General features: G+C 21.5%; 1 protein-coding gene across 3 annotated transcripts in view; it reads left to right on the top strand.

Annotated features, from left to right (window-relative positions):
- Positions 1–17892, top strand: part of LOC409257 — a 410704-nt gene extending 392812 nt beyond the window's left edge. For 2 of the 3 annotated variants that reach the window (XM_026444608.1, XM_026444607.1), the window contains 5 exons: positions 157–277; positions 1824–2005; positions 7220–7312; positions 16048–16139; positions 16838–17892. In XM_026444608.1, coding sequence (XP_026300393.1) covers positions 157–277; positions 1824–2005; positions 7220–7312; positions 16048–16124 — 473 coding nt within the window. In that variant the 3' untranslated portion in view covers positions 16125–16139; positions 16838–17892. The remainder of the gene's footprint in view (positions 1–156; positions 278–1823; positions 2006–7219; positions 7313–16047; positions 16140–16837) is intronic. The other variant, XM_026444609.1, reaches the window with a different exon arrangement.
- The last annotated feature ends 292 nt before the right edge of the window (positions 17893–18184 follow it).

Below are 18184 nucleotides of genomic sequence, written 5' to 3'. Positions count from 1 at the left end.
ATTATAATATAATATTAATAATAATAAATTATAATATTAATATAAATTAATATTTCTGATTCGTAGTAATGTTTTTGATATAATTATAAATTTTAAGTAATATAAATTAATATCTCATCTAATAAAATAATAATAAATAAAACTTGTTTATTCCAGCAACGGAGGACAAATTCGAACTTCTATATAAAAAGAAAACTATAGATGATAAGGATGGAGTAGAGATAACATGCATAGCAGAAGGGTTATATCCAATACCCACTCTGGATATATCTATCGAGTAAGTATTTCAACAAGCTTTCCATGTACTACGATCAACTATCCTATTTTCTGATTTCTTTTAGATCTTGATAAAAACGAACTTCTCTTCTTTATTGTATCGAATTAAATATTTTATGTATACAGTATAAAGCATATGATTATTATTTTAATTTAAAAAAAATAAGATTCTAATAAATATATTTTATTTATTTTTTAAAATTATTCATTGAAATGTAAAGCAATGTAAATTATTTATATTTCATAAATTTCTAAAATTTTATTTTTTATTAAAAAAGACTAATAGATAAATTTTAATAAATTACAGAATAGTATAATTATTCAACTAAAAAGAAATTTCAATTAAAAAATATAAATCACTATATATATGTATAATAATTATGTGAAATTGCAAAAGCTTCTTGTTAAATAATCGAGAAATAATATTTCGTATAAATGATGTAACAATTTAATAATAGAAATTCTTTTACAGGAATATCATAGAAGATATGTAACAAAAATATAAATAATAAAATCATTTAAATAAAAATAAACAATCGTTTTATTTTTAACGTTGAAATCTTAACAATAATAGTGAAAATTGTCTGATAGCACTGCTATCTATGATAATAAACCCATTAAAAATATACAGATGAACCGTGTAAAGGGACAAAGTATAAGTTAAATTGAATTAAATAAGCATCATTATTATCTTAAATATTCCTTACAATTTTCAAAGTTTAAGATATCATATCGATCGATTCTCGGAATTATTTTATTTTTTGAAAAATAACGCATATATTTAGCTTATGTATATGTATAGATTAGTTTTTGTAATATATAATTTCAAAATATATATAACAAATATTGATGTAAACAATTATTTTTAGTTTATGAAATTATTTATTATTATTTTTCATAGAAAATTAAAAATAATTATCTTTAAATGAATCAAAAAATACAAATCTTAAATTCGTTTCTATATGATTAAGTTATTTTATATTTTAAAAGATTAAACGATTGAAATATTAATTGATTTTTATGATTTTCAAATTTTGCAATATTAAAAATTTTTCGAATATTTAAGATATATTTAAAATTGTTTAGATTATTTTAACTTTGATTACTTTAAACTTTACTTTTATTTAAGTATTCAAATTTTAATTTAAATCTAAAAATAATTATACATATAATTTAAAATTAAAGAAAGAATTTTGAATTTATCAAATTTCAAATTATCTTCCATTTAAAATTTTCACAGCAACTCCAATTATAACCTCAACATTCTTCTTTATCCCGCAACACGTAAACATTATTATAGATAATCTCAAATTCCTTGATCTAAAGTAAAATTATTATTATTAACCAAGTTTGAAAATTATATCGAAGTATCGAGCCGCTCAAAGTTTACAAGAACAACAACGATAACGAAAAGTAAACAAGATAGAGTGTGCATCTTCGAAATAATATCAACATGCTAATGGCCTGTTCGTTTGGTCGACATATTGCATGATATTTCGGGTTAAAACGTAATCACGATAATTTTGCAAACGTCGTTTCCACTGTAGGGGTGTCCTGGAAAAACAAGCAGCAAAGCCCACCGTTACGCTGCGTGCCGATGGACTGTACAATATCTTATCACGGACGGCCTTACTGGACGAAGATTTACCGGAAACAGCGATTGTCAAATGCTTGCTCGGTATACCAAAGGTGAACTACAATGTTTCCCGCAAAACCGTCTACTATCCCGGTTAGTATACACGTAATTTAATCTGTTCCATCTATCTTGATCTTTCTATTCTTCCCTGTATCTTTCTCTTCTCGCATAGAAAACAATTTAATCAATTGGATCTCTTTGTATTCCAATTATAAAAAAGGGAAAAAAAAGAGAAAGCAATAGAAATAGATGGATATTTCATTTTTCCCGAAATCTTGTTTGGAAATCCATTGATATTAATTATTTAACAAGAACGGGACTGGATTTACTCGTATCTGATATATTTGCCCAATGAAATTTACTTGTGTAACTTGAATAAATTCGCTTGATTGTTTTAAATCGTTTATTTTAATCTTGTTTTTAATTTTTTTTTAAATTATCCTCTTATAATTTACGAAATATATAAGAAACATCTACAAAAATATGTATGTCTTTTTATTTTTCGAATAAAGTATATCGAAAAAATATAATAAATATGTATTAATTTAAATCGAATCATAATATACCAAATAAGAAGAAAATAAATTCATTCACATATATAAATATCATAAAATCTCTTTATGTAAAAGTATTCGAAATAGCTAAATATATAAAATACATATAAAATTAGACCAAAATAATCAATTTTTTTTTTGTTTTCTATAAAATTTTATTCTCATCATATTCGAATAGATATTGATATTATTATTATTATTATACATATACATTTTAGAAAAAAGATATTCTAAGAACAATTTAGAAAATTTTAATAATTTTTGAAACGACTTTCTATAACATTCTACAATTTTCATTTTATCATGAAAATAATTGCAAAATTATTTCTATTATTGCCAAATATTGCAAATATTTCGTAATAAATTCATTTGTTGAAGTGAATACTTGCTAAAAGTAATTTCGCTAAAAATATAATACTAATTCATAAATATATTGAAAGTATAATGTATAATATCTCTTATCAAATATACATAACATCTATCCTGAGCCTATATGTTTTATGTAATGAAAAGATTTTTTTAGTTCGCGTATAATTGTACTTCGTATGAACGTATAATAAAAAATAAATTCTAATAATTCAATTGTTAATAATATTAAGATAAACAAAATATATCAATCATTTATAATATCTGTCTTTTTTTTGATAAAATTAAAAATGATTCAAATAAAAATTAAATAATCTAAAAGAAGATGTACTTTATATTAATAATTTTTTTTAAAATTAAAACATTTATTCAATCAAGAAATCAATCTCCTCTTTTTTAAAACTTAGATTTATCTAATTTTTATGCATTAATCAATATCACATATTATTTTTTATTAAAAAAAATAATAATTTATTTTCAACATAAAAACTATTATATAGTTTAATTATATTTGAATTAACGGAATTATGGGAAACAAAAAAGATATAAAATAAGTATTAAAAAATTTAAATTAAAATATTTTATGCAATAGTTTTTCATTAAAAACAGATCAATAATTTTCTATTATAGAGAACAATGACATCGATTAATAAATATATTATAAAATATATGATTCTTTATAAAAATAAAAAATTGCAAAAAATTGTTATTATCAAATTACATTATTTTTGCTCCTTTTAATTTTTATTAGAAACATTTTCTCTCTCTCATCATCAAAATAAAATGAAATTTTAAATGATCAAACTATTTCGTTATCTTGACATACGTGTATTGTGTGTGTGTGTGTGTGTGTGTGTGCGTGCGCGCGCGCGCGCGCGCGCATGTATACTTGCTCAATATACCGAGTAAGGTGAGCTTAGAAGGGTATTAGTAAACTACACGTTTCCGTATAAATACACACATATACACACGCGTGAGCGCACTTGTATGTGTCCTATATATGTTTATACATATAGAAACATTACATAATACTTTATGTCAATGTTAAACTTCGAAATAATACTTTTCCTTCGAACTGTTAATAAATTATTTCCTCTCAGTGAATTCAGCGATTTATATATATATTTTTTCATTGTTCTATCCTTTCGAGGAATCGTAAATCGTCCTCATTTTCATTTCATGAGAAAATATCATTCATTTCTGTTCGAATTAGCCTCTCGGTACTGAACATTAAAAATAATGAAAATTATAGGAATGAATTATTCGGGAAAAAATTCGAGATTTCGAATGAATATGTTACGATTCTTACAAATTGAAAGTAGAAAATAAATAGAAAATATAGTAAAAAGTAAAATTATCGAAACTTAATTTTACAGGAAAAAAATCTTTCTTAAAATCTATGTAAAATATAAAATCCGATAGCTCTAATCACTATTATTCTCGACACAACCACGAATAACGCTAGCCTAAAATTATCTTAATCAAGCATGCAAGCGTTCCAGCTTATTATACGTATCCTTCCATTATCTCCGTAACGTCTGATCCCCAGTCCAAGATGACATTCCAGCGACGGGAGTCAGGTTCAAAGGGCAAAGTCCTAAGAGGATGGCTCGCGTCGATGGGTCAAGTAGTGGGCGTCAACGAGTGTTGGCGTGTGCATCACGTTTACTCACAGACGACCGGGTATTTGCGGTGAAACTTGTAACCCTCGTCCTTCCTCTTACCTCGTTATCATCTCGGTCGAAGAAGGGTTTTCAGTTCGTCCGATTGTAGTCGTGGCCGTCGCGGTGTAGACTAAATTACACACAGGTTAAATTGCTTGTACTCCGCAAACCAGCACGCCCTGTCTATTATCGTCCAATTTTCTCCCGCTTTGTCAGACTAAATTCTCGTTCCACAACTGTCCCACTCAGAGAGCCCTCTTCTTCGAAAGATTCAAAGGAAAAACATGGAGGATAATCCTCCTTCGCGACACACGATTCCTCGTCATAGAATTCATTTTCGCAAAAGAGTAGATTCTTCGTTAGCCCTTCGTTCCTCCCATATATTTGCCAATTTGCGCCCGTCTATTCGATGGTTGAGCGCGTGACCAGCATCATTATTCGCTATCAAGCTTCTCGTCAGCCGACTTATTATCGATACCGGCTACGATAGATCAGCAGAGCAGATTCACGAAAACTTCGATCGAATAATAATTGACCTTAGTCGTTCATTCCGGATAAATGAGAAATCATCAAGTTAATCAAGTGAAAAACTTTATCCGAATGAAAATTCCGATTTTTCTAGATTTTGATACAACTAAATTTTGTTTTGGATACTAAATTGCATGATTGGTAATTGTGTCATTTTATAAATTTTCATTGAAATTTTAATTAAAAATTAATTTTAATTTAAATGAATTTATGATGTGTGAAATGTGATATATAATATATGAATAACATATTCGAGTTTATATCATTTCGAATTTTTCCGAAGGTTTTTATAGAAAATCTTTATAAAGTAAATATTATAAAACTTTTCTTTCAATAAAATTATTGAAAAAGCTATTATAATTATATAACAATTTTGTTTAATATTTTTATCGTATAATATTTGTTCAAAATTAAAATAAATTATAAAAAAAAGTTTTCGATTCTGAAAATATCCGACAAATTTAATTTTCCAAAAGAAACCCTTCGGCTCTTATTCATCATTATTTATCATTATTTTCGAATAATCGCAAAAATATTTTATTACTTTACCATATCCTATTTCCGATTTAATAACTTTTCATATTCTTTTTTCTTTCTTTTAGTTCGAAAAATAATCAACATAAAATATATATAATATTTCACAATCAAATTTAGAAAATTATGCACACACAATTTTTAGAAAATTATACATAATATAATCGAATATCGTTTTATAATTTTTATTAAAAAATTTAAGTAATCTTATTTAATTTGATATTAATATTTGTTTTAATATTAATATTATAATTGTTTTTAGTAAAAAATCTTTCCAATTATGGATTCGTATAGATCGAATAAAATAAAAAATAGAATAATATATAAGTATTTAAATATATCTTTTTCGATAAATCTAATTTAGTTTTGATATATTTTTAAATTTTTAGATTAACATGTTGTAAAATATTATCAATATTATTATTATATATCATTTTATATATCATTTTCTCTTTTATTAAAATAAGATAATTATGAAATATATTTTCCTAGATATAACAATTGTTTGTAACATTGACTTTTTTCACTTATCAAATAACTCATATATGTCTCATATTGAAGACTTAGTTTCTTTACACGATTATTTTGTTTATTTATCAAGAAATTAGCATTAAAAAAGATTCATGAACTTTTTCAAACATTACAATAGAATAATGTAATAGTAATTTAACGTTCTATCACGAAACATTAATTATTCAGTCGAAAGAATTTGCATGAAAATATACTTATATGTATATTTCTATTTAATATCATGATATTTTTATATTTTTTAAATGATGAAACTAAAAATCGAAAAAATTTTATAAATAAAAAAATATTTATAAACATAATATAAAAAAATTCTTGCCGCAAATTCAAACTTGCGAATGATTCAATTTTTAATCATAGCTTGTTTGTTCATTTTTATATTGCCATATTTGCACATGATTTGAATAATTTGTATTTGTATGATTAAACGAACTTGAATGCATGCGCATATTTATAACGTGTTCTTAAGTTCTTCGTTTCTTCATTTATTTAATTTTTTGATCGATTTTTTTTCTTCATTTATTATTAACGATCATTTTTTAATATTTTTATTATTAAATTATATATAAATATTTTTGAATATTTTCATCATTAAATTATATATATATATATATATATTTATATAATTATATAATAATTATATAAATTACATAATATATAATAATAGTACATATAAATTACATAATCTATAATATAAAAATCCAATAATATATATATCTATAATTTTTGTAGATTATACACAATTGGAAAGATATTTATAATCAGATATTTATAATGTATTGTCTTGTTTTCATAATTTCTATTTCTTATTCTTTCATTCTTTTATTATTCTTTTTTATAACAAATTTTCTTTTCAAATTTAAATTTCAAAATAAATCAAAATCAAATAGTAAAAAATTAAAAAGTTTTACATTTATTGCTTATCAATATATGTGTCTTTTCCTGATAAAATTTTCACATCAAAAGGAAAACATTTCTATTATCAACTTAACTATTATCAATTAGAAACTAACTATTATCAATTAATTAAAATCATAATTGGCTGCCTTCGTTTCTAATATTCTGACTATCTCAGTTCGTAGAAACATATATGCTTATTATTTGATGGACGCGATATGTGGTTTATTGTGCAGGACCGCCTACTACTACTTCAACCGCTACAACGAAGCTGCTGCAAAAAATGGAGATCCAAGCGCTAGACAAGTCAGAGCCTGGCAATGGTGGTGGTAAGACTTGTAAATTTCTCCTCGTCTATTCACGACATCACCACCATAAGCCACTGTTGTCCATGAGAATTGGAACTTGAACAAGATCGATAATTTTGTCTTTCTTGCATACAGGATTCCAATTTCCGGATGTTCCATGCCTGAATTTGCTCGTAAATGTCCGAAAACCTTAAATGCCCTGGGCTCCTGATTTTCCCAATTAAGATTTGAACACGTCACAAGAAACATATGATATTTTCTCGCTTGAATGCAGTTTGACGCTAAACGATTCGAATCCAAAAGAGATTCACGTGTATTTATCGATTATAATAAATTGTTTTGGTTATTTAGAATATAAAAAAATTGTAGAATAAGACAAAGAAGAATTTAAATATCTGTTAATAAATGTAAATAAGTACATTTTATTCTCAATAATAAAATCGGTTCTAATTCAATTATAAAAGAAAATCAAGAATATTAAAATTCTAGTATATGCTTATTTTATTTTTAAAAATTATTTTAAAAAAATTCATTTTAAACTTTCGTGTATATGACAAATTTTTAATTAAAAATATGACTGAACGATCGGTAAATTTTCTATAACTAAAAAAAGTAAAATAAAATAAAAGTAAAATATGTGAAAAATTAATATATATATATATATATATATATATTTTAATTTTTATATATATATTTATAAATATATATTTTTTATATATATATACATATATATATATATATATACATACATATATATATATATGTAAACGTGAAATAAATTTATTTTTATATCGCTTATATTTATTATTATATTAATAGAAAATAATCTCAATCGTGCAAAATTACAAATAAAATTTCGATTTTTTATTTAAAAAACATATGAAAAAAAATTAAAAATTTTATCATGAAAATCTATTCAAAAAGAAAAGAAAATCATTGAAAATCATTATTTTTTTCATCTCAATCATTGTTAATCCAAAGTATTCTCATGAATACTCGAAATAGTATAAAAATTATGATTGCATAATATATAAAACATTCAGGAATCGTATCTGTTATTTATCCAAAGTTTTAAATTAATTATTAATAAAGTATGAATGAAAAGTTAAAGCCATCAGACCGAAATAATGAAAAATTATCCTCTTTCTTACACAGTAATATCTCGCGAATTAATTATCGAATTGAAATAAATTAAAAGGAATTTTAATAGAACAAAATTCTATGTTTTTAATAATTCATTGATTGTAAATTAATATACATATATTGGAATTATAAAAATTTCTTTCAATTTTAATAAAATTTAATTAAAAAGAAGAAGTTTTAATAAATTATAGATATGATATGATAAATATTATTAATTATAGATATGATAGATTTGTATAGTTTATTTTTGAAAAAATATTGTTTACAATTTTATTAATAGTATGTTTAAAATTCTTAATCAAATTAATTGGATCTTTTTTTTATTAATTTCGATTGATTCAATTTTAATTATGTTATATTTAAAATTGTTGTATAAATTCTGTAAAAAAAAATTTTTCATAAATTCATTTAGCAAAAAAAGGAGATTCTTTGATATCATAAATATTTAATCGTTAATAACTAAGAAACAAAATCGAAAATATAATTTTCTTATTCTTGATTTTCGTTTTTAAAGATTAGAGTTTTTGCCATATTTATACAAAGAATTACAAAACATTCTATATACTTAGAAATTTTATTTAAATAAACACGAAAAAAAATAGTTTTGAAGAGTGTGTATTTATTTAATTTATTGTTTTATCTTTTTTCAGTTCTTTGTTTTTTTTATTTATACATTGCATATAGTATATTCAATATTGATCTAATAAAAATCATTCATGAGTTACTTATTATTAGGATAACTATATAAAAAAAATATATAAGTAAGTAAATATATTTTTTTTTAAAAATGTTGACTTATTAGTTGAATTTAAGTCTATTATTTTATTATTTATTATTATTTTCTAGAGGAAATATCATTTCTTTTTTAAGAAATATCTTGATAAAGAAAAATGAAATAATACAAATATTATAAATTGAATATATTATATATGAAAAATTTATAAGTTTTTTTTCCATGATTTTGTCAATATCAATTTTTAAATTTATTAAAAATATTCATTACTTATAGAAATACAAATATTACTACACGTGAATTTTCTTTCTGAAAAATTTCTTGAAAAAATCGTTCGCTTCGAACCAAATTTTAAATAATTTTTTTTTGGCATCATATTTTCTGCACTTTATTGCACTTTGTTTGATCTGAGGCACTAATAATGCTATTCAACATTATATTATATTATATTAGCCACATCGATATATTATTTTTTTAAAATCACTGCTTGCATATGATCTTTTTATTTCTCTACTTCATTTTTTCAGTAAATGTTATATTGTTAAAATGTTAATTTTAATTTTAATACAATAGTGTAAAATAAATTAAAAGTTAATTTTATTAACATCAAATAATAATAAATTATTATTTCATTTATATTATTTATTATTATATATAATTCAATATTTATTTAATAATTGAAATATAAAATTCTTTTTTCATTTTTCATTTTCATCGAAAATGATGAATGATATATGATTCAATCTTTTTAAAATTTTTGAACGATATAAATTCAATTGTTTCGAAACAGTATGATTAACAGCGTAACTCGTCTCACGTATTTTCTCATCGACAATTAAAATATTTATATGATAATTATAATTGAATATCTGTTCTAATAAAATAATCGATATTTGTATGCGAAAGAAGAAACACGCATAATTTCTAAAATAGCGTAGCAAATAAATAAATACGAAATACGAATATATTTACAATACATTTTATGATGAAACTATATGTTTCTTCGTAAATATTTTATCAGTATTAATATTTATATAAATTCAAAAATAAATCAAACTTGTGAATGTAATAATTTTCTTTCGCATAATAATTTTTTTCAAATATTAAATCATTCTATAAAAATTTAGTTGTAATTAAAAAAATTATAAAATTAATTAATATAAATAAATTAATATAAAAAAATTAATTAATATAAATATAATATATATATAAAATTAAGTTATTGCATTTATAATAAAAAAAAAAACAAAAAATTTTGACACATAAAAAATTGCTATTAAAAAATTGCAAAAAAAATTTTGTTCCATTGTACAATATTTAATGATAAATATAGGAAAAATAATAATTATAAAAAAAAATTTAATAATGTGAAGAATATTAATATATATTTTATATATATATATATATACTTTTAAAAAGGTAAGGAATTATATAGCCTATATATATATATATATATATATATATATATATATTTTACTATAAAATTGTTTAAATAATAAAATATAAGAACTACAAATAAATTAAAATATTTCTTTTTTAAGACTGGATTATTAAAACAACATTATTTATAGATTAATAACCTATAATAAAATATAAATATTCACGAAGGATAGATAATAATAGATAGATAGATAGATAGATAATAATTTTTAACGCAATCAACACTTCTTTTTGACTTATTATATCTTTTCTTTTTTTTCTTTTTTTTTTTATTTTTGTTTTTTACATTATTTAAAAATATACGGCAAATGTTCGGACTAATGAAAAGTGCGATGAAATATTTTAAAGATAAATATTCTAATACAATCTGGATCGATATTACAATAAACAACGAATCATTTGAAATTTAGTTGAATTTTTCGATTTTCCACGATGCAATATCGTTTATATCGCGTTTCTTATTTCCTCTAAAAAAATCTTATTTCCGTGGTAAAAAGAAGCTGACGAATTTTTTTGTATATTCATCGACTTCTTTCGTCGTTTCTTGTTACATGATGCACGATTTGCAATATTATTCTTTTTTATATAATATATTATATATTATATATATTTTATTATATATAATAATTCATAAGAAATAAAAACAATCAAAAAGTATATATTATATTATGTTATTTATAATATTATAAATATAATATAATTATTTATAATATATTATTTAATTTGTATAAAAATTGAACTCAAAAATTTTTCAAAAACTCGAAGAATTATAAAAATATGAATGATGAATAAATGAATTATAAAAATTGAAAATGAAGTTACTGTATGAAAAAAAAATAAAAAAAAAATTTTAACATATTTTAATTCAATGAAATAAAAGCAGAAAAAATCATGCGATAAATGCTGTTTATTTTCGTTTAACAATTTTAATATATTCGTTCGAAAACTAATCGATTAAAATTTAATTTAAATTTACACGATAAAAAGTGTATTTTATTTTTATAGAGAAATAAAAAAATGACTAAAATTGATAAATCACATTTGAATCGATCAAAAGTTTTACATCAAGGAATATTTTATAATACATATTTGTTGCTCTATAAACTTTTTTTAAGATAAAAAATAATTTGGATTGTTAAAGCTTAAGTATAAAATATATAGAAAAATGATTCAGTTTGATTACAAATTTAAAAAACACGAACAAATTCTCTATTATTGAAATTCAAAAAATTATGAAACACTTAAGATGTATAAAATATATAAAAAATGAAAAATCAAATTCGTTCTATATAAAAAATTAAATAGCTTTATTATTTGATATATTTTTAAATTAATTAAAATCATTTTTTCAATAATTTTTATCTTAAAACATTTTTACTATCTCTTTACATGTATTTTACGAATTACAAAATTGAAATATAACTAATTAATTTTAATTCCTAATTTTAACAGTTAATTTGAATAAGAAAAAATTAGCTATTATAAACTCATATATTTTATATATAATCTAAAATTTCATAATTTTTTTAATTTTTAAAATAGAATGCTTTCCTTATAAATTTCAATGAAAATTCAATTGAAAGTGGAAGAGAATTATTTTTTTAAAGAAAAGAGAATTTTGTGAAATTACAAAAAAAAAATTAAATATATTTTATCTGAAATATTAAAAATATATTATAAAGATTCTAAATATTATATTATCTTTAAATTCCACAAAATTCTAAATTCTAAATTTCACAAAATAAACACAAAATAAAATTCAAATTTCTTGTTAAAAATTTCAAGTTTTTCAATTGTAAATTATCCTATTTCTTATATTTTTTCTTATTTCTTAATATATTTTCAATTCATTATATTGTTTAAGTTTATCATCACATAAAATATAAATAAATTATGTATATTATGTAAATTATATATATATATATATATATATATATATATATATATATATATATATATATATATATATATATATTATACTTAAAAAGATTATTATATATATTATACTTAAAAAGAAAATTTTAAACCCTAAAACCCTAAAAGTAAATATTTTAGTTTTAATTTTAACAAGTTTTAACAATATTGTGTTTTAATATTTTCGTACAAAAGATCTAAAAATTTTCTCTTCTAAATTATTAAAAAAAAGAAAAAATAGAAAAGAGAAAAAAAATTGTTGAAAATGACTGAAAATATGGGTATATATATTGTATACATGGTAGATTAATCTTCCGAGTTGATAATCGAGCATCATTGAAAGATAAGATTAATAAACTAACGGTGGTGTAAGTTCTGGTCGAAAGGGATGAAGGAAAACGGGTATTTCCTCTTGAACCTCATCAGCTGGCATTACTACACCATGCTAATAAATAGCCGAAGTTGAGGTTGCATTAATACCTTCTCCTCTTACACATTGGCGCAAGAGTTTCCTCGGTGATACTATCAACCAGTTTGCGAATCCATATTGCGAGAATTTGTTAAAGTTTCCAGGAACTAAAGGAGATATGTAATTTTCTTTTCCTATGAAATTTGCAACATAGTAGTGGTTCCAATAAAAAATTAAAATATACAAATTGAAAGCATGTATATCTAATTTAATTCTATTTTATTTTCAAAAAAAATAATCAAATCATAATTTTTCTCTATACCGAAAATAATTTTTGATATAAATAAATTTTTAATATTTTAATAAAGGAAAAAAAGTAAAAATTTAATATTAATAAAAAATATTTTTATATCAAGATTCGTTTTGTTAAATTTACGACAAATTTTTAATATTCTATATAAAAAGAAAAATAAACATAAGACAAAAATAAACATTTGATATTAATTTTGGATAAAAATAGATTTATAAATTGATTATAGATTTATAATTAATTTCGTGATATAAAATATTTGGTATTTTATACGATTATATATATCGCAATTTCTACGAGATTGGAACATATTAATGTTAATCACACTGTTAATCGAATTTCATAGAAATTCCAATAAATCTATAAGAAAATTCTCCTCCTATTTCATTTATTTTTAAATATGTAGTAAATAAAAAACCTTGAATATTAATTATTACATGTTATTAAGTTAGCACAATCGAATAATGATCTTAACAATCTACATTAATTAGCTATAGAAGTTAGATCTCGTTTACATCAGATATCTCTTGAATCATTATCATATAGATATGCTAGAATTGCACCAAATCAACAGCATTAAATTCCCTTTTGTCCGTATGATTATAAGCGATAGAAAGTTGATATATATAAAGAAATTATATATATATAGTTGTATATTATATTAGAAATTTTAATAAATATATTATTTAGAAATATTTATCGCGAAATCTATATTTTTCGAAATATTAAAAGAAAATTTTATCAAATTTTCTCATTTTACAAAAGAAAAAAAAAAAGATTTTGAATGGTTCACAGATAACAAAAATTAATATTAAAATGATTATAATAGATAAAGTGATTTTGTATAAATAATAACTTTTTTATATTTAATTTTAAATAATTATTTTTTTCTATATCTTTCTATATTTCCTTGAAAATTCGCAAAATTTTTTTCTTTCTTTGATTTGAAAAATTTCATTAAAAATGCGACGATTAAAAATATATTCCAAATATTAATATAACAAATATAAATGTTTCACTTTTTTTTTCCGGAATTATAAAGTGTATTTAGAATAGAAAAAAGAATATTTTTCATCGGAGATAATTTTAATAATTTAATCGTTCGAGCCAATATATTTGTGCGATACATGATATTACACTTATTTTATAATTCAACAATTTTTTCCATTGAGTTAATATTAACTTCTTAAGATATTCGTTTATTGCAGAAGAGATTAATTGTTCCTTCGTGTTCCATTCGATGATTAATTCACAAGAACACATTTCTCATTTCTTTAACAACTTCTTTTATTAAGAATAAAAAAAAATCTTAAATACAGACATTTTTTAAGCATTTTTTCTATATATATATCTTCATTCTTTCCCTCATTCTTTATATATCTTATATATCTTTATATATCTATATATCTTCATTCTTCCCCCCCCCCCTCTCTCTATCCATTCTTAGCAAACAATTAAATCAGTCAACTACAGAAAAAAGTTCCCTAAAGTATTCCCAATGAGAACATTTTTTATGAATAGAAAATAAAAAAAAAGTTTACAAATGAAAAAGTAACTATCTGAAAAGAGGAATTGGAAAATTAATTTTAATCGCTAATAGAAACTTTCTGCTGATAGAGATCAGATAAGAATGAGAGAATAAGAGAAAAATACAAAGAGATTTGGTTCGTGGAACGCATTGCATTAATTTAAGAACATGCAATTTATATTAGTGATCTGTGATTTTGTACAACACCAATGTCACAGATAAAATATAGTATCATATAGTATATAGTATCATAGCACACTTCGTATCATATCATATTTCATAAACTTTTGGCAAGTTGTAAAAGCTTAATATCAACTAAGAAAAAACTAGAAAAAAATGATACGTAACTATAACTTCTAGATTAGATAATGTTTCTTTATGATCAATATATTTATTAATTTTTGACGATTAACAAATGATTGATCGATTGTTAAATTAAATTTGAGATAATAATGCAAATTATGAGAATTATGAAAACTATACAATTATTCAAGAAAGAAAAGAGTTAAAAGAAGCTCTTTATATCAATTCAAAAATAATATAAAAATTATTTTATTCTCTCTTTTATTATATTTGATATTTGATATCCTATTAATTATTTTTAATTCTATATCTTTTTACTCGATTGTGCTTTCCTATCATTAAAAAATTCTTATATAATTAACATAATTTGTTCTGTCTTATTTAAAAAAAAAGAAAAAAAATAAAATAATAATAATTATACATATATACTTAATAAAATTAAAATAGATTCAATTTTTTTTATAAAATTAAGATAAAATATACAGATAAATTAAAAATACATAAATATATAATTTATATTCTTTATATATATGATTAAATTAATATTATTAATAAAATTTTGCAAAATATAGATACAATACACTAATATAGACATTTATACGCTAATATAGACATATTTTTAAATAACTTCATAATAAAAAAATAAAAATTTTACAAGTAAAATTTACAGATTCTAAATTATCTAATTATCCTACTTAATATTACATTTCATAATTTCAAAAGAATTATCTATAACGTAAAACTTAGAATTTATCGATTATCTTGCAGAGCCACATTATTATACATATTAGTTGAATAATTTTTATATTTATATTTCAGTTGATTTTTTTAAGCATCATATGCAATTGCACTTGATATTTATTAAGAGTTATACATATAGTAATTAGAGAAATATATTGAAAATATATTTCTAGTAAATATTAACGTTTATTAATGATTATAGTTTCTTTTGACACAAGCTATGATTTAATTGCAGGAAATTTAGCTGGTCGATTGTCAATTAACGTCCTCCTAGTTGTAATACATCTGGTACTAATCAACATGTTTAATTGATCGTTTAATCATTAGGTAAGTAAATTAATGTGATATTTTTCGGAATAAATCATTTTAAAATCAACTTTATTTCATTCAATATTTAATGTCTATCTATTTAGCGTCAATTTTATCTATTTCTGAAATTTTATATCAAATTTTATAAACAACTTTGTTTACCTTGTTTGTCTTAAATAAAATATCAAAGACTTTTTTAAAAATTAGAGATGCACGATGCAAATGATTTCCATTTGATCTTTTACATTTTTCGACTAACAGTCTACTTTCAACTTGACAAAGTTTAATTTAATTCTAAGTTTAAACTTTTTTAATATTTTTTTAACTATATTTTCAAAAACTTCTTGCTTTGAAATAATTAATTCAAAAAAATTAATTTACATATTTATAACACAATAAATATTTTTATTTTTAGTTTTTGCTTTAAAAATCTTTTACACATAAAAATTCTTTAATAAAATATGATTTAAATACTTAATAATTTTTTTTTTTAATTTATATTTCCATCCTTCTTCAATTTTAAATTATGCTTAACCAAAAAATAAATGTTTCGCGTAAATGCAATATCGCATTTAATAATAAATTACTTATTATTAAACTTGCTAGAATTATTATCATAAACATTTTAAAAAATTTTATTTCTTGCATTTAAAAATACAAATTCATTTTGTTCCAATAATCCTAAATTCATTATTGAAATTATTATCTGATTTCAGGTCACCGCCTAAAACGAAATTTGAAACGACTTGCGAATATGTACGTTTAAAAATCCATCATTTCAATTTATCATCAGTACGCCTAAAATACTTATCAACAGACGGTGTGCCCATTTTTAATGTTGTTTCACAAAATGCGATAAAGTCAAGTGTCGAACGTTGAACATCGATCAATATTCACATTCATTGTTCACATTATGAAATTTTGTTTATAATTATACATACATATACACATTTAAATACATCAATTAACAAGAATAACATAGATATATCATAACGCTGTTTATAGAATATTATTCACAATGAAATCTTAATTTATCGTAACGTTTAGCGTGGATACGATTTAAGAAAAAAAACCAAAGATACAGAGATCGCAAATCAGAAAGTAAAAGAAAAAGAAAAATTTTTGCATGACGTTTTTGTAAATAACGTTCGAGATTTGATCATATTATACTTCGAATTATATTGTAGATTGTATTTGTTACTCTTCGTGTTAAATCAGATTCATAATATATTGAATAAAATGTATGGAACTTTAAATAGGATATACAGCAGATAAGATATATATATATATATATATATATGAAAATGATATGATGAAACAAGACACACAGAAAAAAAAAGAATAAGATCGAGGTAAATATATATTGATTATACGTAATTTGAATGTGTAATTATTTTAATATGTGTAAATAGCTACGACAATATGCGGTATTGAAATGCGAACAAAAATTATAATGAATATTTAAGAAAAAATTATAATGAATATTTAAGAAAAAAAACAATATAAAGTGATAACATCCTTGCTCGAGAAAACGAATTGTACAGTTTCTGCGGCGATATTACGAACAATTTATTATTGTACATGTTATTCCCAATTGCGAAACATGACAATTATCTGTAACTATATAATAATGCAAGAGATATTTTAATGGAGAAAAAATAATTAAGATTATTTCGATATGTCAGAACGATATTACGCTAGTAAAGTTGCATTATGGTATCATCAGTTTAATTTTTCAATCAATTATAATTAAAAAAACTTGGAAAGTTCACTCAGATATTTCTATCTTTCTGATTTAGTCGATCTAATGAAAAGACCAAAAAATTAGCATTTAATCGATAAAATATTTAATTACTATTTTCATTGTTGAATATGAATTGTACCAAAGATAAAAATGTGAAAATATTTGATTGAATAAAAATTCAAGCTATATGCACCAAAATATGTGATTAATTAAATTAGGCCTAATTTGTAATATATGTTTGCTTATACGCGAGAAATATCAACCAGCTTTTAAAAAAATTAACGTTAACGCTAGAACTATTCAATCAAGCAAATATTTT

Source organism: Apis mellifera, linkage group LG13, assembly GCF_003254395.2.
Source record: "Apis mellifera strain DH4 linkage group LG13, Amel_HAv3.1, whole genome shotgun sequence".
NCBI classification, from domain to species: domain Eukaryota; kingdom Metazoa; phylum Arthropoda; class Insecta; order Hymenoptera; family Apidae; genus Apis; species Apis mellifera.
Note: the sequence above shows the minus strand (reverse complement) of the source record. Positions and strands in the feature narration are given on the sequence as shown.